The sequence below is a fragment of the Grampus griseus genome (assembly GCF_964374135.1).
Source record: "Grampus griseus genome assembly, chromosome: 13".
Taxonomy (NCBI): domain Eukaryota; kingdom Metazoa; phylum Chordata; class Mammalia; order Artiodactyla; family Delphinidae; genus Grampus; species Grampus griseus.
Genome location: NC_139007.1, coordinates 67,677,995 through 67,701,260, shown reverse-complemented (window position 1 = coordinate 67,701,260; position 23,266 = coordinate 67,677,995). Strand labels below are relative to the sequence as shown.

General features: G+C 39.6%; 1 protein-coding gene across 1 annotated transcript; it reads left to right on the top strand.

The window, feature by feature from the left end:
- Nucleotides 1-415: 415 nt before the first annotated feature.
- Nucleotides 416-22,163, top strand: FUCA2 (alpha-L-fucosidase 2; the record flags this gene model as incomplete). Its single annotated transcript, XM_082668898.1, has 7 exons — nt 416-813; nt 5,941-6,128; nt 9,119-9,458; nt 10,794-11,004; nt 11,249-11,439; nt 20,075-20,183; nt 21,422-22,163. 7 exons carry the CDS (start codon nt 416-418, stop codon nt 21,560-21,562), a joined length of 1,578 nt encoding a protein of 525 aa, XP_082525024.1. The 3' UTR covers nt 21,563-22,163.
- Between the last annotated feature and the right edge of the window lie 1,103 nt (nt 22,164-23,266).

Sequence of the window (23,266 nt, the reverse complement as noted above, 5' to 3'; positions counted from 1 at the left end):
AATTCTGGGGCTCCAACCTGCATTGCAAACTCCTGGAATTTCACCTGATACAGACTCAAGGTTGACAGCCACAGTTCTAAACACACCCAGGACTCTGGGGAGTGGGAGTGGGGTGTAAAATGCAGAGGCTGAGAAGGATCTGGGTTTTTCGGTGCCACCGGTCAGGGAGGGGTTGGACGACCCGGCTGAGGTTCCCGCCTTGGGATCCAGGTCCACGGTTCCACCCAGGCTGGTCTCTAGCGTCTCCTCTGGCGGTTTCTAGAAGGGTCCTGCGGTTGAGGGGAGAGGTGCTCCCACAGGTCCCTGAACCAGACTCGTTTTTTCTCTCCCAAGCGGATTGACTAGGAGGCTTAGCTGAGCAGCCTCAGGGCTGGCTTTGGGGTAATACTGGCGTCCTTAGTTTTGCAAGTGAGCGATGCAGACCTCCTGTGGTCGTTCTGTTCCGGCGCCGGGACCGCGGCCACTCCCATCCCAGAGAGGAGGGTGCCTCTCTCCTAGGACAGCTTGGTCAGGTGACCTTGGCGGCTCTTACTCAGCCAGGGACCCGGAAGGACGAGGGATCAGGAGGCCGCGGGCGTGCGGGCAGGACGGCGGGCGCGGGGCCATGAGGTCCCCGAAGCTGCCTGGGCTCGTACTCTCGCTGCTGCTGCTGCTGTCGCCGCCAGGTCCAGTTGGCGGCGCTGCGCGCTTCGACCCCACCTGGGAGTCCCTGGATGCACGCCAGCTGCCCGCCTGGTTCGACCAGGCCAAGTTCGGCATCTTCATCCACTGGGGCGTGTTCTCCGTGCCCAGTTTCGGGAGCGAATGGTTCTGGTGAGTGCACCTCCCTCCGTCTCCTCTGACCCCGCTTTGCACCCCACTGGCCTCCAGCCACGACCCAGATCCCAGCCTATGCCGGTTTGTTTTGCCTCCCTAGTCAGTTTCACCTCTCGCTGTTTTAGCGGTGTTTAGCATTTCCGGGTGTTAAATGAATAATTTACTGTGTAAGTGGTTCGTGCTGGGTGAACACTGAATTTTTCTTCCGTGTGACTGCAAGAGTTGTCAGACAACTGATGTGACTGGCTTCTCAGCTTCTTGATAGCTGCACTTATCAAGTTGTAGTTATCACTCTGTAGCCACCGAATGACTAAGACAGCAGGAAAGTAATCGACTGTGTGGGGTCATATTGTGAAGCGTGAGCCTAAACTGCCGTCCTTGTCCTTAGAGAATCAGACACCTTGTCCCGTCGCTGTTCTGCTGCTACCTGTCAATTTTTAGTTGTTCTGCCATGAAGTATGGTTTAAACATAAATTCATGGGTATGTGAGACTTCTGTTCCTTTGGGCATTCACTGGCTCTTTAATGTTAAAATGTTACCACGTGTGGCTCAAGAAACAAACAAAAAGTTCTAGAATGTTTACCCTAAAAAACCCCAATTATTAATAGACTGCTATGTGGAAAGTGCTGCACAAAAAATTGCTCTGTAGCTTTTACCTTGAGATCTATGTAAAAATGTGCATGTAATCCCTTACAACTTTGCAGTGTCTCACATACTTTCCTGATTAAATACCTCAGGTATTTTAAGTTCTTCAAGATAGAAATGGTATATATATAGTATACATATATAATATATTCCTAGTGAAATAAGAAAATAAACAATGAGTATTTAAACCTGCTTTATACTATATACATAGTGTACAACAAATTTAATATATACAATATATGTTAGATACATCAATTGAAAAAAAATACCCTATGTGAGAGTTGTGAATTAAGTTTTATTTGGGGCAAAATGAGGACTGAAGCTTGGGAGACAGCCTCTCAGAGAGCTCTGAGGAGCTGCTCTGAAGAGGTTGGGAGGAGAGATCAGTATATATGTGACTCTGGCGAAGGCGGATACGTGCAATCAAGCACACATTTTGGCAGAAGGTTACCGCTTGTCACGAGAAGGGTGCTGCTAGTCACGAGAAGGTTACCGCTAGTCACAAGAAGGTTACCGCTAGTCACGAGAAGGGTGCTGCTAGTCACGAGGAGCAGATTCTCCCTTATGATTTTAGTGCTTTTCTAGATATGAGAAGATGCAAGAATTTGGGCTCATAAAATCTCTCCTGAAAATATCTAATTATCTGAAGGGCTGTTCTGCCAGTTTTTCCCAGAGCACAGAGTGCCTCATTCCTGATCTCCACCCTGAACTCCTCCCAGGGTGTGATGAAGGTCAGTGACTTCAGTGGCTAGCGACTTCATTCTTATAGAACCAGATGGCAAGTGACAATTTCTAGTTGGCAGATAAAATACAGAGTATAAACTATATATTGTATTAACATTATACTATAAACATTGTACCACTTTCTATAAAGAGACTTTCTGCAACCAGTAACTCTTCTTATTCAGTTAGGCCAGTTGATGTAAAAGAACTGTATAAACTATGGAGTACTATTCATATACTCTTTTGGAATCAACTTCAAAACCAAGGGACTCTTTCTTCCCATAACTTGTATTACCAAATATATTTGCTTCAGGATGTTATAAATCTTTCTTTGCAAGTTTTGTGCTGTGAGGCATTTTGAGTTTAGTTTTGAAATGTTTCAGATTAGCAAGGTACATCAATTAACAGATTCTTTCCTCTTAAGATATAATAAATTATACTTTAATTTGCCATTTTGTTCAACTGGGAAGATTAGGTAAATATACATTTGGTGCTGGGAGAGGATTTGATTGTTAACTGAAACTAGTGCTCTGTGCAAAACAGCTAGTTTTGAGTCATCTTATTCTTTGTAATGGTTAACTTTTTATTTTCTACAAATGAACACAAAGTTGATTGTTTTGACCTAGGACAATAAAGATAATTCTCATACAAAACAGAGTATATTTTTGATGGTCTGGAAGTGCAATAACCCTGTGGAAGATTCTTTAATTATCTATAGTTTCCCTTTGTGTCCCCTCTAAATCTCTGCTCCCCACCCCAATTTGTCCTGGAGCCATCAACAGTAGAGATGGGTATATCTGACTGTCCTTAATGGCAGTTCGAAACCAAATATAAATTATGGGCTGTTTACTGTAGGTGCCTCTTCTCATCTCTATTAGTATGAAATTTGAGAAGTGACTCTAGACTATAATAGAGAATGCAAGTTCAAATTAGATGTGTTAGGAAAAAATAGGAATCTCTTATCTTTTAACTTTCTGACTGTCCCAGTTTCTCTTTTGTAGTTCGATTTAAAATGTAAAAATGCATCATGTATCAATTAGGATACTTTCACTTCAAGGTATAGAAAACCCAAATAAAAGGTTTAACAATAGGGGTTTGTTACTCTACATAATGAGAAATTTAGAGGTAGTTGGCTCATTGATGAAATCAAAGACCTAAGCTTTCTGTCATCCTCAGCCTGTTGACTTGTCCTGTCATGGTCACATGATGGTGGACAGGCATCACTTCATACAACCTTGTCCAAAGGCAAGTTGTATCTCTTTCTATTAGAGAGGAAACCATTCCCAGAATCTCCCAAGTTGGCTTCCCCTCAAGTTCCATTGGCCAGCTTGGGTCAGGTTTCCATGTGGTAGGTGTGATGGAAACTGGGAAAGTATGTATCTGACTCTTGGACAGGTAAAGAATAGTGCCTGTGACATATTATGTCCTTCAGTGAAGGCTTCTCAGTGGGATGAACTTCCTGATCATCTTTGGGGATGTAATGCTGATTATGGATTTACTCATCCCTTAGAAACACTCTTATGAAAGGAGTGGTGGAAGGAAGAGTAGAAGATGGGTCAGAGATGGGGCCTGCATCTATTTCATGAGCATAATATTACTGCCATGTTTATCTAAAAATTATGTTTTCGATGTTGTTTTCCTCCTGAAGCTTTGCTTAGGCAGTTTAGGCCCCATTGCTCAGAAACCATGCATATAACCAGTGACTCAGAAACCATGCATATAACCAGTGACTCCTTGAAGGCTGAGTCAATATATTAAAATAACAGCATCTTCTTAATTTTACTGTCATCTCCTCCCCCACTTGTTCTCTGCTAGTGAATATAATACATTTGTGTTACGCTTTATGTGCTTTTTCTTCTTTTGAAGCCTTCATCACTTATGTTACAAAGGACTAACTATGTAAAGATACTACATGTTGCAATTTAAAAGTGAAGAATTAAGAGCAAATGGGTGGCTGTGTTGTCTAGAATGTTCAGGTTGATGAGCTGAGTGGAGTTCACAGAGGGATAGATGGAAAACTATGGAAGTTTACATACGCTTTCTTTAAGGTGAAGTCAAACTAAATGGGGAAGTGAGGAAGAGAATCTTGGTAATATGTGAGTAAGGGGGATTTAGGAAAGGGAGCTGGGGCAGTTACAGGTGACCCTTGAACGACACAGGTTTGGTCCACTTTTATGTGGATTTTTTTCAATAAATATACACTTGGCCCTCTATATTCGAGGATTTCACATCTCTGGATTCAACCAACCTCAGATGGAAATTTTCATCCACGGTTGCTTGAATCCACAGATGCCGAAACTGTGGATATGGAGGGCTGACTGGATTGGCTGACTGGGCTGGCCAAAAAGTTCCTTCAGTTTTTAAGTAAAAATAAAAGACACATTTTTCATTTTTACCAAGAACTTTATTGAACAACATATTCACTGTTTTGTTCCACTACCTTCTGCCATTTTTCAGGCAACTTCATAATTCCATCTTCCCAAAACTTTTTATCTTTTTGAGCAAAGAACTGTTCCAGGTGCCTTTTACAGTCTTCCAGGGAATCGAAATTTTTTCCATTAAGAGAATTTTGTAAAGACTGAAATAAATGGAAATCTGAAGATGCAATGTCTGGTGAATATGGCGGATGAATCAGAACTTCCCAGCCAAGCTGTAACAGTTTTTGCCTGGTCATTAAAGAAACGTGTAGTCTTGAGTTATCCTGATGGAAGATTATGCGTTTTCTGTTGACTAATTCCAGGTGCTTTTCGTAGAGTGCTGCTTTCAGTTGGTCTAATTGGGAGCAGTACTTGTTAGAATTAATCGTTTGGTGTTCTGGAAGGAGCTCATAATAGAGAACTCCCTTCCAATCCTACCATATATACAACATCACCTTCTTCAGATGAAGACTGGCCTTTGGTGTGGTTGGTGGTGGTTCAATTCGCTTGCCCCACGATCTCTTCCATTCCACATCATTGTACAGTATCCACTTTTCATTGCCCATCACAATTTGTTTTAAAAACGGAACATTTTCTTAATGTTTAAGTAGAGAATTGCATGCGGAAATACGGTCAAGAAGGTTTTTTTCGCTTAACTTATGTGGTACCCAAACATCAAAGTGATGAACATAACCAAGTGCAAATGATTTTCAATGCTTGATTTGGATATTTTGAGTATGTCAGCTATCTCCTGCGTGGTATAATGTTGATTGTTCTCAATTAATGTCTCGATTTGATCACTATCAACTTCAACTGGTCTACCTGAGAGTGGATCATCGTCCAGTGAGAAATCTCCAGCATGAAACTTCGAAAACCACTTTTGATACATTCAATCACTCACAGCACCTTCTCCATACACTGCACACATCTTTTTTTGTGTTTTAGTCGTTTTTTTACCTTTCTTGAAATAATAAAACATAATATACCAAACATGTTGCTTTTTTTCCTCCATCTTTAATATTAAAATGTCTACACAAAAATTCACCAATTTTGATAAGTTTTTTTTTAAATACACGCTGATATGACAGCTGTCACAATACAATCTAATTGTTTTGAATGAAGTTAAAGACAAGTGGTACTAGCGCCATCTTACAGAAGAAAACAAACGAACTTTTGGCCAACCCAATACTATGCCATTTTATATAAGGGACTTGAGCACCCACAGATTTGGGTATCTGCTGAGGCTCCTGGGACTAATCCCCTATGGATACTGAGGGATAACTATATCTCAGATGTTTATGTGAATGCTGCTTATATGCTGTTTCCTTCATCTCCTTAGGTGGTATTGGCAAAAGGAAAAGTTACCAAGTTATGTGGACTTTATGAAAAATAATTACCCTCCTGATTTCACATATGCTGATTTTGGACCACTGTTTACAGCAAAATTTTTTGATGCAAACCAGTGGGCAGATATTTTACAGGCTTCTGGTGCCAAATATGTTGTCTTAACTTCCAAACATCATGAAGGTAAGTACAACATTTGCAAAAACTCACAGTGGCTATGAAATGTAAAGTAGTTCTTTTGGACCAAGAAACTAAAGCAAGGTCATCCACAGGAAATCAGAGTTTTCTCTTAGGAGCAATCATAAGTGCTTGCAGCTTAAGAGACCATGTGTTCCACCCACTTAAGAAGCATTATGTATGCAGAAAGGTCATACCCTCCACATGACAGAGAAAAAATGGAAACTGATCACATTTTTTTATATGCATATTTAACAATTTCCAAGTAATCCAAGATTTGATTTGAAGCTATTTGAAATGGGAAGTGGGTTGCAGGTCAAAGTTTACACTTGGAATTGCATTCTTCCTTTCTTTCCACCTTTGTAATGCATTCTGGGAAGGCACCCAGGGGATTATTTTGCTGTAGTTTTGCATCATGACCGACACACAAGGTTGTGCTTTTGGCCAACTCTTATATGGCCCAATTGAGGACAGTTTGCTAGTGATGAAAATGACGCAGGTCACCTGGAAGGAACAGGATTATGGAGCTGTAGTGGTGCCCAGAAATATCAGAGATGGTGGAGGAATATGTAAAGGAAACACAGTGGTTGTATTAGGGTTCTTCAGAGAAACAGAACTAATAAGCAGTACAATATATAGAAAGGTTTATCGTAAGAAATTGACTCACGCAACTATGGAGGCTGAGAAGTCTAGACCCAAGAGAGCCAGTTGTATTGTTCCAGTCTGAGTCCAAAGGCCTGAGAACCAGGAGAATGGATGATTTAGGTTCCTGTCCAAGTATGAGTGCAAAGGCAGGAGAAGACTGATGTCTCAGCTCAAAGACATGCAGAGAAAAGAATTCTTTCTTAATCAGCCTCTTATTCTGTTTAGGCAGGCCTTCAGTGGATTAGATGAGGCCCACCCACTGAGGGAGGGCAATCTGCTTTACTCAGTCTACCTATTCAAATGTTAATTTCATCTAGAAACACCCAGGAACATATCCCGAATGATGTTTAACCAAATATCTGGGCACCCAGTGGCCCAATCACGTTGACACATAAAATTACCATCATAGTGATCTTCCACTAATAGGATAGATTCCACCCATTACCATTCCAGTATCTATAAGATCAAGGAAGCATCAGCAAATTATTATTGTTCCAACAGCATGTTAATAATTAGACAATTTGTTTGCATAACCATCTTTGCCTTGGAATAAAAAATTTTGCCTCATTGTTTTCCCCAGGGGTGGGTAGGGGATTAGAAGGGAAGAACCAAAACCCAAAATAAGGAATTATCTTAGAATATTTTTCCCATTGGCCACATTCTAGTGGCTTAATGATTTTCTCCTATAGATGTTTCTCAGGCTGAGATGGATATTTATAAAGCGTATTTGCTTGTGAACATGTTGATTTCCTGATGCCTAGGAACTTCTCCAAGCTGTATGGCACAAGGTATTACATAGTGAGCTTATTTAAAAACAAAACAAAACAATCTTAATCACATTGTGAGGACAGATGATGTAGCCCACATTTATCAATTCTCTAGGACTCATATTGTTGGAAGTTTTCATGCTTATGGGAGAGACCCTGCTGAGCCTGGCTGGGCGGGAAGACCACTGTGTGAGCTTCTGGTGGTGCTACTGAACCGAATACCCATGTGGTTTTAGCACCACCAGACATTAGGGTCTGTCAAGTTGAAACATTTTTAATAAGACTTTAAATATCATCAGCAATGCTTTGAAGCTTACCACAAACATCTTTAGAACCAGTGTGAGCTCTTTTAAAAGTTTCTTCAAAATGAATCCAGAGTGTGTCCATCTTAGTCTTGTCCTAATTTACAAGAGTAAAGTGTTGCACCAAAGCACCTTACTTATGTCTGTTCTCAAAGATTCTTTTAGATTTTAGTGGGACAGCAACAATGTATTTATGTTCCTAGGTGCCAACTAAACATTTTGAGGCTTTTTAAATTATTTCTTAAGTATTTCAGTTTATATAGGGCTTTTATGGTTTTTATATAGAACAACCAGCAATCTAAATGCAAATTCCTTTTAAAATATGAATTATTTCAAAGTGCTTATGTAAAGGCAGACATTCTTCTTACCTATTTAGTTGGTAGGTAATTCACTTTTAGGTAATTTAAAGCACGACATCCAAGCTTATGATTTTAGAGTAGGATGAGATTACAAATGGTGGGTACGTTGCAAAGTACAGAACTACTGGTGACTAGTACCCCACCCCCACCTTGATAAAATGAATAATGAGGGTAAAGGAGACTTACTACTATACATGGACACCAGTGTTCTAAGAATCATACTATAATAAAATAAATAATCCTAAAACCAGGGAATATACTTTAATTTTTGGTTTAGAAGACAAATAAGCATCCTGCAGGAGTGCATCTCAGGATCTTCACTGTAAGCAGTAATAGTTATTGTTTAGCATGGTAGATACGGAAGATGTTCCTGTCTTAGCTGTGATCGCTAATGTTGATTGCTGATTTTGTGCTAGACCCTGTGCTAGCCATTGGCTGAGGATATAGCAGGGAACACTGCAGACATGATGCTGTCCCTCAAGGAGCTTATAGTCTAAGAGGGAGAATACAGGAGATAGATCAGACTATACAGACTTTATGGGGAACCCTGAGAGTTGCTTTTAAAAATCTTGGTTCTACTTTGTTTAAATTCTCATTTGTTTCTTGTATGAAAGCAAAATGTATACTATGGAAAAAAACTGCCATAAAGCAGTTGTTTGTGGAAACAGTGATTCATGTATTACGTGTACTGCCTATGTGACTTGAAAGCTTTCTTTTTGTTTTTTTTGGCTGCACTGCGCAGCTCGTGGTATCTTAGTTCCCCAACCAGGGATCGAACCCATGCCCTTGGCAGTGAAAGCTCAGAGTCCTAAGCACTGGACCGCCAGGGAATTCCCCCTATGTAATTTGTTTTGGTGTTTGTATATGTGGAAATTTACTAAAACAATTGATATGCTTACAAGCTTTTTAATATAATGTTTCAGGCTTCACCTTGTGGGGCTCAGAGCGTTCGTGGAACTGGAATGCTGTAGATGAGGGGCCGAAGAGGGACATTGTCAAGGAACTTGCAGTAGCCGTTAGGACCAGGACTGACCTGCGCTTTGGACTGTACTATTCCCTTTTTGAATGGTTTCATCCGCTCTTCCTTGAGGATGAATCCAGCTCATTCCAGAAACAACAATATCCACTGTCTAAGATGCTGCCCGAGCTCTACGAGTTAGTGAACCAGTATCAGCCTGAGGTCCTGTGGTCAGATGGTGATGGAGGGGCCCCAGATACCTACTGGAACAGCACAGTCTTCCTAGCATGGTTGTACAATGAGAGGTGTGTGTGTGTTATTAGATTGCTGTTGTGACCTTAAACATTCCTAATACATGTATAAAATTTTCATTCCCTTGCTTCTTGAAATATGTCCTTTCAGGCTCATTTGTGACATGGGGGAGGAAATCATTGTAAATAATGCTCATTAGATATATCAATATTTACTCAGAATAATCAAGAGTTACAAATCAGGAGCCAAATACAACTCAATAGTCTGATTTTGAAATCAGACTAAACGTCACAGGATCAAGAACTTTGAAGACATTAATTTTGTGGGTCCTCATTTTCATCTTCTATTCTGGGACAACTCTATTCATCACTGTTTCTGATGATGTGCTTTTCAATTCCTCTAATTGCTTCTTTTCATCCTCATACATTTGATAATCTTTGCTGCTCAGACAATGTCACCCTTGTCTGTCTCCTCTTTTCCCTCATCGTCAGCATTTCACCTCTTCCTGTTCTCTCCTCTTGCTTTCTAGCATGTTCCAAGCTACCCCATTAGAACAGGAAGTTCTGACTGAGTTCCTTTATGAGGCTTACACTATATGGAGCAAAGTTATATTTGTAACTAGAAAGTACTTGCTATCATGCTAGGAGGTCAGGGAGTGTCCTGCTTGTGTTCTCTGGGCCCACAAAGGGCACACATGCAAATACTCTGGAGAGCTCTTGATATGTAACTGCAGTTTCTCTAGGTACTCCTTCCAAAAGGAAATATGGGGAACCCTCCACTTCAATTTGTGAACCAAACGATCCCCTCTAAGTGGAGAAGTGCAGGAGGTACCAACTGCTATGATGAATAATGTAGCAGGGATATTTCATGCTACAGTGAATTCCATGATAATGGTCAACTTTCCTGAGGTTTTTCAATATTAGGCACAATTGTAAGAGAAAGAAAGGCTAGAATATGTGTAGGAGATTATTCAGTCATAGGTGAGAAGAATGTCTTGACTGTAAATTCAATTTTAGCTACCATTCACAATATGGGGGCAGGGAGGAGAACCTTCAAATAATAGTAAAATACTCTTATAAGTGCTATGTGTGCTGGGCACTGGGCTATGTGTTTTACATAAATTAGTTCTGTTCTAATAATAGATGAGGAAATTGATTATTCAGAAGAGTTAGGTAACTTGCTGTGGGACAGCGAACTTAGAAAGTGACAGGCCAGGACTACAATCTCCCCAGGTCTATTTGACTTCAAAACCGTGGGCTTTGTATTATATTCCACTACGGTTATTTTCCAGGAGTGAATTTCAGTCAGACCTCTTTTCAGTGACACTGCTTTTGTGTAAAAATTTTTTACTTTTTGTTTAAAAAAAAAAATCATCCTTTTCATTTCAGCCCAGTTCGGGACACAGTGGTCACCAATGACCGTTGGGGAGCTGGTAGCATCTGTAAGCACGGTGGCTACTATACCTGCAGTGATCGTTATAACCCAGGACATCTTTTGCCACATAAATGGGAAAACTGCATGACAATAGACCAGTTTTCCTGGGGCTATAGGAGGAATGCTGGAATCTCTGACTATCTTACAATTGAAGAATTGGTGAAGGTACAGTAAAATGTCTGGTGACCATTATGGTAGCACTTGTAATAGTGTAGGTGTATGAGAATTATTTTTTCTAAATTGTATAGCTCAGTGGTCTATAACACAGGACATTACTCTTTTTTCTGTGTGTGTTCTCCTAGATAGTGGCTATATATATATGTCTAAGTCCATAAATACCACATGTTAACACATTCAGGATGGAATTGTTTTCTTTCTCTAAGAACTATATTTATTCTTAATTTTTTAGCAACTTGTAGAAACAGTTTCATGTGGAGGAAATCTTTTGATGAATATTGGGCCCACAAAAGATGGCACCATTTCTGCAATTTTTGAGGAGCGATTAAGGCAAATGGGGACCTGGCTAAAAGTCAACGGAGAAGCCATCTATGACACCCATGCTTGGAGATCCCAGAATGACACTGTCACCCCAGAGGTATGGTAAGTACTATTAGATAGAGGAAGGCATTTAACATTTCTCAGAGGTAAAGAGAAAAGTAAACTAAAAAAGGAAATGGGATGAATGCCCACCTACACAAAACACTTTCTTTACTTACTCTACAAGAAATTAGCATATTTTAAAACACATTATTTATCAAATTGAGCTGAAATCATCTCTAGATTCCTCCAAACAGTGGACAGATTTCAGGGAAAAATATTCAGCTCTTACAAAAATTGTAGGCCATCCAGAAAAATGAAAAAAAAAAAAAATGCTGAGTGGTTAATCCAAAAGAGACTTCAGGTTTAGTCAGGTAAATTCTAACTTTTGCAGGTGTTACATCGCACCAAATTAGCAGGAGGTGCGCAAGGGCAGAAAAAATATTAAAAATCTGCAAAAATAACAGCATTATTTAAATTGATTAAAAATCTTGTACCTTGTTCCTATTATTCTAATAAATCTAAACCTGAAGTTTCTTTAAAATTATCTTAACTGGCTAACTTTTCTTTTAACTAGTATCTCCTGTAAAAGCCTTGCCACAGGTTCTGTCTGAGCTTTGGAAAGTTCTATGGGCCAATGGGTCAGACTCTGCAAATACGGTGGTTTCTGATGTGCGGTCTTAGCATATATAAATAAGAGTAGCATTAGTGAAGCTCTAAAAATTCACCTTATGTTGCCACCAAAGTGAGTACAGCCTGATCAAGTATATATCAAAAGATTAGACTAAATAATCTTCCTTGAACTTATGACTTAAAATAAATTGTCAGTTCACTGAAGAAAATAAAGTAAGGCAGTCTACACAGAAGCAACTGACTATAGAATTTTAGAATGCCGGGTCTGGGAGAAGCCACAATAAGAACTCAGAACCAATCTTTCATTTTACAGAGGCTAGTTTAAATTGGGTTTTAGAATTTGCTTCTGTGTTTGTATTTGACGATGAGGGTGTCTGATCTGGGATTTGACAATGGTTAACCATTATTCCATTACATTTTCTTTCAATAAGTAAAGATAAAAGCCAAGCTACTTATTAGCAAGACCTATAAAGCGTAGCCTGGCTCCGCTGCACCGAGCCCAGTGGCTTGCCATCCCTGCCTTACCAGAGGAGCTCTCTCCCCGCAGGTTCAGCACCTGTGCTTCCCTCCTTGCTGCATCTTTAGATAACTATCTAGACTCCCAGGGCGATCCTTGGAATCCTTTGACACTTTAGCCCTGGCTCACTGTTACTGTCCCCAGAACTACTCTTCACATAATTCTTAGTGATTTTAATGTCAATATTCACAGCTTTTCTAATCTGCTGGCCCCTCAGTTCCGGTACCTCCTCCCTTCTAGGGATCCTTTCCCCTTCTGTTGGTCGTACCTTAGACCTTGTATTTCCAATAATTGTACTCCTTCTATGCTCTCAGTCTGAAGCATTCCATTGTCTAACTCCCACCTCTTATATTTTAGCTCACTTCAGCTTCCAAAGGGATCTGCCACCTTTAATTCTGTCACTTTTTCTCTTCCTCCTGCCTCAACCCTCTCATGTCTTTTCTTTTTCCTTATCCAGGTCAGGTTCTATGCATCACTCCAGTGCATCCACCCTCAACTCCTTAACTCTCTCTCCCTCTGTCGTACTCATTAAAACTCAGCTTTGATTAAACTCAGCTCTACTTATTCCATATCTACCCCTGTGTAGCTAAATGTGACTAGAAACACACACACACACACACACACACACACACACACACACACACACACAATGTCAAATGCTCTCGCTTTTGGCTTTAAAGCAAACCCGTGTATCCTGGATCCCATCCCAGATTATCCACTCAAGGATATTGTTCTAGCAATTCTCCCCATTTGCTCCTCATCTTCAATTTCCCCTCTTTGTTAGATCCTTTCCTATCAGCATAAAAACCTGTTTTGGTTTTTTTCATCTTGAACTCTTTCCATCCTACTTAGATCTCCAGCTACTTTCCCATTTCTCTACTTTCCTTTATAGTAGAACATCTTGAAAGAATGTTTTTTACTTGCTATCTCCAGTTTCTTGCTCCAGTTTTCCTCTTTTTTTAAAAAAACTTATTTATTTATTTATGTATAGTTTTGGCTGTGTTGGGTCTTCGTTGCTGCACGCGGATTTCTCTAGTTGCGGTGAGTGGGGGCTACTCTTCGCTGCAGTGCACAGGCTTCTCATTGCGGTGCTTCTCCTGCTGCGGAGCACAGGCTCTAGGCACGCGGGCTTCAGTAGTTGTGGCGCACAGGCTCTAGAGTGCAGGCTCAGTAGTTGTGGCGCACAGACTTAGTTGCTCCACTGCACGTGGGATCTTCCTGGACCAGGGCTTGAACCCTTGTCCCCTGCATTGGCAGGAGGGCTCCCAACCACTGCACCACCAGGGAAGCCCTCCAGTTTCCCTCTTAAACTCACTCTGGTCAGACTTCCACCCCACACTCTATAAAATCACTGTTATCCAGGTCCACAGGAACCTCTCCCTCACTGGGTCAGTCGCGGTCCCTATCATCTGAGCTTACTGTCAGCATTTGCCCCAGGTGATGGCTGTCTCTGTCTTCACTGTGCCTGTTGGCCATTCCTTCTTAGTCTCCTTTGCTGGTTCCACCTCAAGTCCCCGACCACTAAACCTTGAAGTGCCCTGAGGCTCAGCCCTTGGACTTCTATCCTTTATCTTAATTCCCCAGGTGATCTCATCTATTTTCAGGGCTTTAAATGCCATACTGATGACCTCTGCAGTGCAATCATCTTTTTTAAACTCCAGACTCATATATTCAACTTCCTAGTCAGTGTCTCCACTTAAAAATAAAGCATCTTAAACCTGTTGTGTCCAAAACTTAGGTCCTTAAAATTTTGCTCTAAATTAGTTCCACCCACAGTCTCCCCCATCTCAGTTAATGGCAGCTTCATGCTTTTAGGTGCTTGTCAGGCCCAAAACCTTGGAGTCCTTAACTTCCCTTTCTTTTACATCCCACAGCCAATCCATCAGTAAATTCATCATATCTTTGAAATATATCTGGAATCTGACCACTTCTCATCCTCTCTGTGGCAACCCTCTTCCTGTTAGTCTCCATCGTTTCCCCCGTGGATTATTTCAGTAGCTTCTTGTCTGATCTATTTCCATCTGTGCTCCTTTAATCTATCTGCTACAAAACCTTTTAAATAATAAGTCAGGTTACGACACTCCCATGCTCAAATTCTTCCAGCGGCTTCCAGTCTTAGAGAAAAATTCAAGACTTACAAAGGCTTATAAGGTCCTATAAAAACGAGCACCTTGTCTCTGTGATCTCATTGGCTATCATGCTATCCTTCACTTCCTCTCCTTCAGTCACTCTGCCCTCCTTGCTGTTCTATCAACAGGCCAAGCATACTGCATTGGGACTCTGTGCTTACTGTTCTCTTCCTCTGCTCACATGGTTCTCCCTCACATCCTTCAGGTCTCCTCAACGCCACCTCCTCAAAGAGGTCTTCCTTGACTATTCTATTTATTTTTATTTTTTTGCATGTAGACTTTCTTCTTTATTGCTGTACACCCAGAACTTAAAAGAGTTCCAGGTATATTGTAGTCACAAATAGATAATTTTTGAATAAATGAACACATTTTAAAATTTAGGGGTCACGTAATTTCCAGCAATGCCATTGGTTTAAGAAATTAAAACTGCTTCAGATTACCAAATGTGAGAGTGATTATGATTTCTAACATGGCTCAAAATAATTTTTTAAAATTTGAAGTTTGTCTCCAAATCAGTAAGGAATCAGTCTAGAGAATCAGAAGGTCTATGATTTTTTCTGTTTTCTTCATCACTGATTTACCTTGAGAACAAGTTGTCTATTCCTTTTAAGAAAGTAAGTTTAGTGAAGATTTAAATTAATGTGACAGAATGTACAGATATTTAATTTGAGGTTAGTATAAACACAGAGGACCCAAAGAATCCCCTAACAATCCTCTGATCTTCTTTTTTCTTTTTTAACATCTTTATTGGGGTATAATTGCTTTACAATGGTGTGTTAGTTTCTGCTTTATAACAAAGTGAATCAGTTATACATATACATATATCCCCATATCTCTTCCCTCTTGCATCTCCCTCCCTCCCACCCTCCCTATCCCACCCCTCTAGGTGGTCACAAAGCACCGAGCTGATCTCCCTGTGCTATGCGGCTGCTTCCCAGTAGCTATGGATTTTACATTTGGTAGTGTATATATGTCCATGCCACTCTCTCACTTTGTCACAGCTGACCCTTCCCCCTCCCTGTGTCCTCAAATCCATTCTCTAGTAGATCTGCATCTTTATTCCCGTCTTGCCCCTAGGTTCTTCATGACCTTTTTTTTTTTTAGATTCCATATATATGTGTTAGCATACGGTATTTGTTTTTCTCTTTCTGACTTACTTCACTCTGTATGACAGTCTCTAGTTCCCGTCCACCTCACTACAAATAACTCAATTTCATTTCTTTCTATGGCTGATTAATATTCCATTGTATATATATGCCACATCTTCTTTATCCATTCATCTGTCGATGGACACTTAGGTTGCTTCCATGTCCTAGCTATTGTAAACAGAGCTGCAATGAACATTGTGGTACATGATTCTTTTTGAATTATGGTTTTCTCAGGGTATATGCCCAGTAGTGGGATTGCTGGGTCGTATGGTAGTTCTATTTGTAGTTTTTTAAGGAACCTCCATACTGTTCTCCATAGTGGCTGTATCCATTTACATTCCCACCAACAGTGTATGAGGGTCCCCTTTTCTCCACACCCTCTCCAGTATTTATTGTTTGTAGATTTTTTGATGATGGCCTTTCTGACTGGTGTGAGTTGACATCGTATGGTAGTTTTGATTTCCATTTCTCTAATGATTAATGATGTTGAGCATTCTTTCATGTGTTTGTTGGCAATCTGTATATCTTCTTTGGAGAAATGTCTATTTAGGTCTTCTGCCCATTTTTGGATTGGGTTGTTTCTTTTTTTGATATTGAGCTGCATGAGCTGCTTGTAAATTCTGGAGATCAATCCTTTGTCAGTTGTTTCATTTGCAAATATTTTCTTCCATTCTGACGGTTGTCTTTTCGTCTTGTTTATGGTTTCCTTTGCTGTGCAAGAGCTTTGAAGTTTTAGGTCCCATTTGTTTATTTTTGTTTTTATTTCCATTTCTCTGGGAGGTGGGTCAAAAAGGATCTTGCTGTGAATTATGTCATAGTGTGTTCTGCCTACGTTTTCCTCTAAGAGTTTGATAGTGTCTGGCCTTACATTTAGGTCTTTAATCCCTTTGAGTTTATTTTTGTTTATGGTGTTAGGGAGTGTTCTAATTTCATTCTTTTACATGTAGCTGTCCAGTTTTCCCAGCACCACTTATTGAAGAGGCTGTCTTTTCTCCATTTTATATTCTTGCCTCCTTTATCAAAGATAAGGTGACCATATGTGCGTGGGTTTATCTCTGGGCTTTCAATCCTGTTCCATTGATCTATATTTCTGTTTTTGTGCCAGTACCATACTGTCTTGATTACTGTAGCTTTGTAGTATAGTCTGAAGTCAGGGAGCCTGATTCCTCCAGCTCTGCTTTTCTTTCTCAAGATTGCTTTGGCTATTCGGGGTCTTTTGTGTTTCCATACAAATTGTGAAATTTTTCATTCTAGTTCTGTGAAAAATGCCAGTGGTAGTTTGACAGAGATTGCATTGAATCTGTAGATTGCTTTGGGTAGTATAGTCATTTTCACAGTGTTGATTCTTCCAATCCAAGAACATGGTATATCTCTCCATCATCTTTAATTTCTTTCATCAGTGTCTTATAATTTTCTGCATACAGGTCTTTTGTCTCCTTAGGTAGGTTTATTCCTAGGTGTTTTATTCTTTTTCTTGCAATGGTAAATGGGAGTGTTTTCTTAATTTCACTTTCAGATTTTTCATCATTAGTGTATAAGAATGCAAGAGATTTCTGTGCATTAATTTTGTATCCTGCTACTTTACCAAATTCATTGATTAGCTCTAGTAGTTTTCTGGTAGCATCTTTAGGATTCTCTATGTATAGTATCATGTCATCTGCAAACAGTGACAGCTTTACTTCTTCTTTTCCGATTTGGATGCCTTTTCTTTCTTTCTCTTCTCTGATTGCTGTGGCTAAAACTTCCAAAACTATGTTGAATAATAGTGGTGAGAGTGGGCAACCTTGTCTTGTTCCTGATCTTAGTGGAAATGGTTTCAGTTTTTCACCTTTGAGGATGATGTTGGCTGTGGGTTTGTCATATATGGTCTTTATTATGTTGAGGTAAGTTCCTTCTATGTGTACTTTGTAGAGGGTCTTTATAATAAATGGTTGTTGAATTTATCCCAAAGCTTTCTCTGCATCTACTGAGATGATCATATGGTTTTTTCTCCTTCAGTTTGTTAATATGGTGTATCACATTGATTGATTTGCATATATTGAAGAATCCTTGCATTCCTGGGATAAACCCCACTTGATCATGGTGTTTGATCCTTTTAATGTGCTGTTGGATTCTGTTTGCTAGTATTTTGTTGAGGATTTTTGCATCTATGTTCACCAGTGATATTGGTCTGTAGTTTTCTTTTTTGACTATTTTATTTAAAAGAACACCTAGATCCCTTTTTGCCAACGTAGTGTTGACCTAAAATAGACTGCCAGTTATTTCTCCAGCAAAAGTGGGTTTATTTGCGATCAGCAAGGAATTGTAATTTGGGGTCTGCAAACATGGCAAGCCACATGTAAGTCCCTGCACAGCAAGGGAAGGAGAACTCTTTTACTGGGGGGAAAAGGAAGCTGGGAAAGCTATAGTAAATGAAGAGTCCATGGCTTTTCATTGGCTGAGTTGTTGCCAGGTAATAAGAGGAGCCTTCCTACTTCATGTGGGCTCTGCTATTGTTGCAGGGCATGGGAGCTCCCCTCTCTGGTCTCCTGACTCTATTTTAATTGAGCTTCCTGTTTATCAATTTTCACACAGGCATGCTCTATTCTTCTTACTGGGCTTCAGTTTTCTCCATAACATTTAATCATCATCTGACATACATTTTTTTGCTCATTCTAATTTTCTCCACTACATGTAAGCTCCATGAGGACAGGGACTGTGTTCAATGCTATGTCTCCAGCTCTGAAACAGTGATTAACATTTTAAGATGTCAATAAATATTTGTCAAATAATTGAGTGAAAAAATAAATGAATTCTGTTTTCTTTGTCTAGACCTTACTCTTCTCACCTTTTCCCTTTTGCTCACATTCATCCTTTAAGTCTCAGATTAAATGTCATTTTCTTGCTAATGGTATAACGTAAAAACATGCCTTTGTTATAATCTTTCAACTTCCTCTTCTTTCATAGTGCTTATAAAAATTCACCCTTCTATATTATTTGTGTGATTATTTGATGTCTCTCTCCCTCACTCTAGTCTAAGCTTTACAAGAACAAGAACTAAGTGTGTTTTGTTTTCTATTGTATCCTTAACACCAAGCACGGTACTGGGCCCAGCATTGACAGATACATACCTGTTGAATGAAGGAGTATGAAGATTTGATCATCAGGTGGAAAGCCATCTATTCTTGCATCTTATGCTCTTTGCTCACATTCCCCCACCTGTTTCCAGCTCCATGAGAAAAGTCTGATGAAGAGGAGTAGTACTAGAAAAATCTCGGTTCCAAGAACTTCCTTTTAGCACTGGGGAAGTGGGGAAGACAGGTGCTGTGATAATTGTGATTTATAATAAGAAATATATATTTGGTCTTTTTCTGTTTCTGGCACAGAGCTCCTAAAACTCTTGGAATTTCCTAAGCGATGAGAGCCATAAAGGTGTCTTTTGTTATGTCAGTGAGGTGATTTTGGACACTACCAAAGGATGAGGGCTGGTTGCCAGGAGACCCGACCATGTTATTAGAGGGTTGGAACTTTCAGTCCCACCCATGGCCTCCAGGGAGGGGTGAGAGGGTGGAGGTTGAACCAATCATCAGTGGTCATTGATTTAATTAATAATGACTAATGAAGCCTCCATAAAATTCCCAAGGATGAGGTTTAGAGAACTTCTGGATTGGTGGAGGTACAGGGAGAGTGGAGCACCTGGAGAGGGCATGGAAGCTCCCTGCCCCTTCCCCCATACCTTGCCCTGTGCATCTCTTCCATCTGGCTGTTCCTGAGATATATCCTTTTATAATAGACCTGTAATACAGGAAGTAAAATGTTTCTGTAAATTCTGTGAGCTGCTCTAGAAAATTAGTTGAACTCAAGGAGGGGGTCGTAGGAAGCTCCAATCTATAGCCTGTGGGTCAGAAGCCCAGGTGACAATCTGGACTTGTGACTGGTGTCTGAATTTGGGGAGGGGGCAGTCTTGTAGGACTAAACCCTTAACCTGTAGAATCTGACACTATATCTGGGTAGATGGTGTCAGAATTGAGTTGAATTGTAGGACACCCAGTTAGTGTCCGAGAATTGCTTGGTGGTGTGGGGAACTTCTCCCCACTCCACACACATACACGGGAATTGGGATCAGAACCCTTCTGGTGCTTTTTATGCTACCATCAGGCTAGTTTTCCTTCACTCTATTAATAAAAACATTGGTAAATATTTACTGAATGGAAGTATCTCTGTAAAATAATTCTAGACCTGACCCATAAATAATGAGAAATATTACTATGCTTTTATTCCCTTTTAACCAGGTACACGTCCAAACCTAAAAACAAATTGGTCTATGCCATGTTTCTCAAATGGCCCACATCAGGACAGCTGTTTCTTGGTCAGCCCAAAGCTACTCTGGGGGCAACAGAGGTAAGAGGGAATTTTGTCTTTATTGTTCCTTTAACTTGCTGCCTAGAATAACCTGATGAAGACATAACTTTTAACTTCAGGGTGAGCCTTATATGTGTTCCTCTTATACCTCATAAGAGTAATTTAAAAATGGACTTCATCAATGGCAATGTTTGGCAAAAACCTTTGAAAGTTTTATTTCATTTCCCAGAAAACCAAACCTATAAAACGGCTATATTATCTCCATGCATATCAATTAAAATATCTTCTTCACAGTCATTCTATGTTGTTCAGGCTCACTGCATGCATCCAAAATGAATCTTTTCGTAAAACTGGAGTCCAGATTCTTCCCCTGACATCCCACCCCAGAACACATCTGAATAACTATGAGATGTCATGGCCCTACCATTTCAAGTTCACAAAAAACTGGGGGAAAATTAAAGGTTAATCTCACAGTTTTAACCATCAGCTCTGGCATCGAGTTCACTTTGATATATTTTATAGATTATTTTTAAGAAACTGAAAATTTTCTGGGATATGAATTGTCCAAATGCTTTTCCTTGCATCATTTTTCCGTATTTCATTTCTAACACTTATGGCCAATCAGGCAGAAAAGGAGATGAGTTCAGATCTGATGTTTAATTACAGCTTAGTGTCCTGGGCATGACATTATCTTTTTATTTTATTCATGTTCTCTTTGGCTGCCATCAATAGTGTTATTTGGAAGTTCATGGGTTTTGTTTTTATGTTACTCTACATGATAAGCAAAGTTTTCTGGTTCAGAATAACCACAGATATATAGAAAACTACTTATTGAAATTCACCTTGTATAAGATGAAGAATATAGAACAGTTACAGTAATAATTGATCACACTTAGGTATTGTTGATTAGTGGAAGTTATTGGAACATCTTGGGGGGAATGGTGGCTGGATAAGGAAGCTGAGCCTTTCTTCAAACATTCTGTGTGAGAACTGGGCAGGCCTTAGTCGTGCAGATTGGTTTGAGAATAATTTTCTCTACTCTGACACTATTCAATCTTTACAATTCTTCCCCAAATCCTGCACACTTTTAAGAGTAATATGGGAGCAAGACAGATGTATACACTCATTTTAAAACAGCTTGTAATCCACTAAATAAAAGTAAAAAATGAATCTTCTGTCCACATTGCTTTTTAAGAGATATCAACCACTCCTTCCGAATAAAGTGAGGGAGTCAGAGATACACTTGGAGACATTTGTGTGTATGTTTTAAATTTCAGGTTGAACTACTGGGACATGGACAGCCACTTCAATGGACTCCTTTGGAGCAAAATGGCATCATGGTAGAACTGCCTCAGCTAACTGTTCATCAGATGCCCTGTAAGTGGGGCTGGGCTCTAGCACTAACTAATGTGACCTGATTTGCAGTAGAGTGCTTCCTGATGCAGTTATATCTAAGACTAGAATGTATCAGGTTTCTATAATTGTAGCACACAGAGAAAGCAAATGTAAAATTGGCCCAGAATTTCCTAAATTACTCACATAACTGGTTTAACTCTCCAGTGCACTTTGCTATTGACGTCCCTTCACACTGAATTTATTTCCACGTGTGATTCAGAGGTGGGGATTTTGTTTCAGAGTAGTGAGGAATTGGTGGTGTTAAGGACTGAGTTGTGTCTTCTGCCAAATTCACATGTTGAAGCCCTAAGCCCCAATGTGATTGTATTTGGAGATTTTAAAGAAGTAACTAAGGTTAAATGAAGTCATAAGAGTGGGACCTTAATCCAATATGACTGGAGTCCTTATAAGAAGAGGAAGAGCACGGATGCAAGCATATGGAGGAAAGACCATGTAAGGATGCAGTGAGAAGGTAGCCATCTGCAAGCCAAGGACAGAGGCCTCAAGAGAAACCAAACCTGCTGACACCTTGATCTTTCAGCCTTCAGAACTGTGAGAAAATAAATTACTGTTGTTTAAGCCATCCTATTTGTGGTATTTATTATGGCAACCCTAGCCGACTAATAGAGGTTCATAGGTATATAATAAATTTGGCTTAATATTTTATTTCCAATGCTTACAGTAATTTTCTTTTTATAAAAAAAATTTGTCTTTTTTTCCCTCTTGGTAATAAAACTGATATGTTCACTATAGATATTTAAAATTATACAGAAATGCTTAAAGGCAAAATCACTGTTAAGATCACCACTACTAATATTTTAGTATGTATTCTTCCACGTTTTTCTTTGGCAGGGGGAGGTGAGTGTGTGGGATTGGAGGTATGGGCCTATTTTTGTGGGTGGGCTAATTTGAGGACCAATTTAAATTAATAAATTTACTTCCTGTATATGCTTTTAAGCAAATTGAAGTTGAACAGCTAGCTGAAAATTAGGACGTCTATTCAGATCTTTCCTAAGAATGAAGCAAAAATAATACTGATGTAAATTTAAAGAAACACTGATTAAAGAACTCACTCCCCTTAACAAAAGATGTTCCACATGGCTAGATCTTTATTTGAAGTGCTACAGGCTTCATTTTGTCATATCAATCAAATGTGGACATCTCATTGTTCCCTATAAATGCTTCAAGTAGACAGGGAAATAAAATACTATTCATATTTATTTTCTAAAATCATCGTGAAGTTGAAAATCTTAAAAAAAATTATTCATTGCTGAAGTTTCTACAACTATCAGAATTTTGAAACCATGCCAAAGTATTTACATGAATAAGTACTTTAAGAGTTCTAAATCCCAAGTAACATTTTATTAGAGGTCCAAAGACAGATTTACATGATCCCAAACACTAGACTAAGGAAAAACAAAAAAAGGAAAAAAGCCCTCAAACCCAAATAAACAGGGTTAGAAGAATCTTAACATAAAAGTGAGGTCATCTGTTTGTTTGAAGAAAGTTTTTTTTTTGTTTTGTTTTGTTTTTTGCGGTACACGGGCTTCTCACTGTTGTGGCCTCTCCCGTTGTGGAGCACAGACTCTCAACCACTGCGCCACCAGGGAAGCCCTGAAGAAAGTATTTTTGAGACTAAAAACCTGTCAATCATTTAAATTCCTACCCTGTCCATCTTGACCTTTACAAATAGAGGGAAAATGGAACTATTTAAGCAAATTATAGTT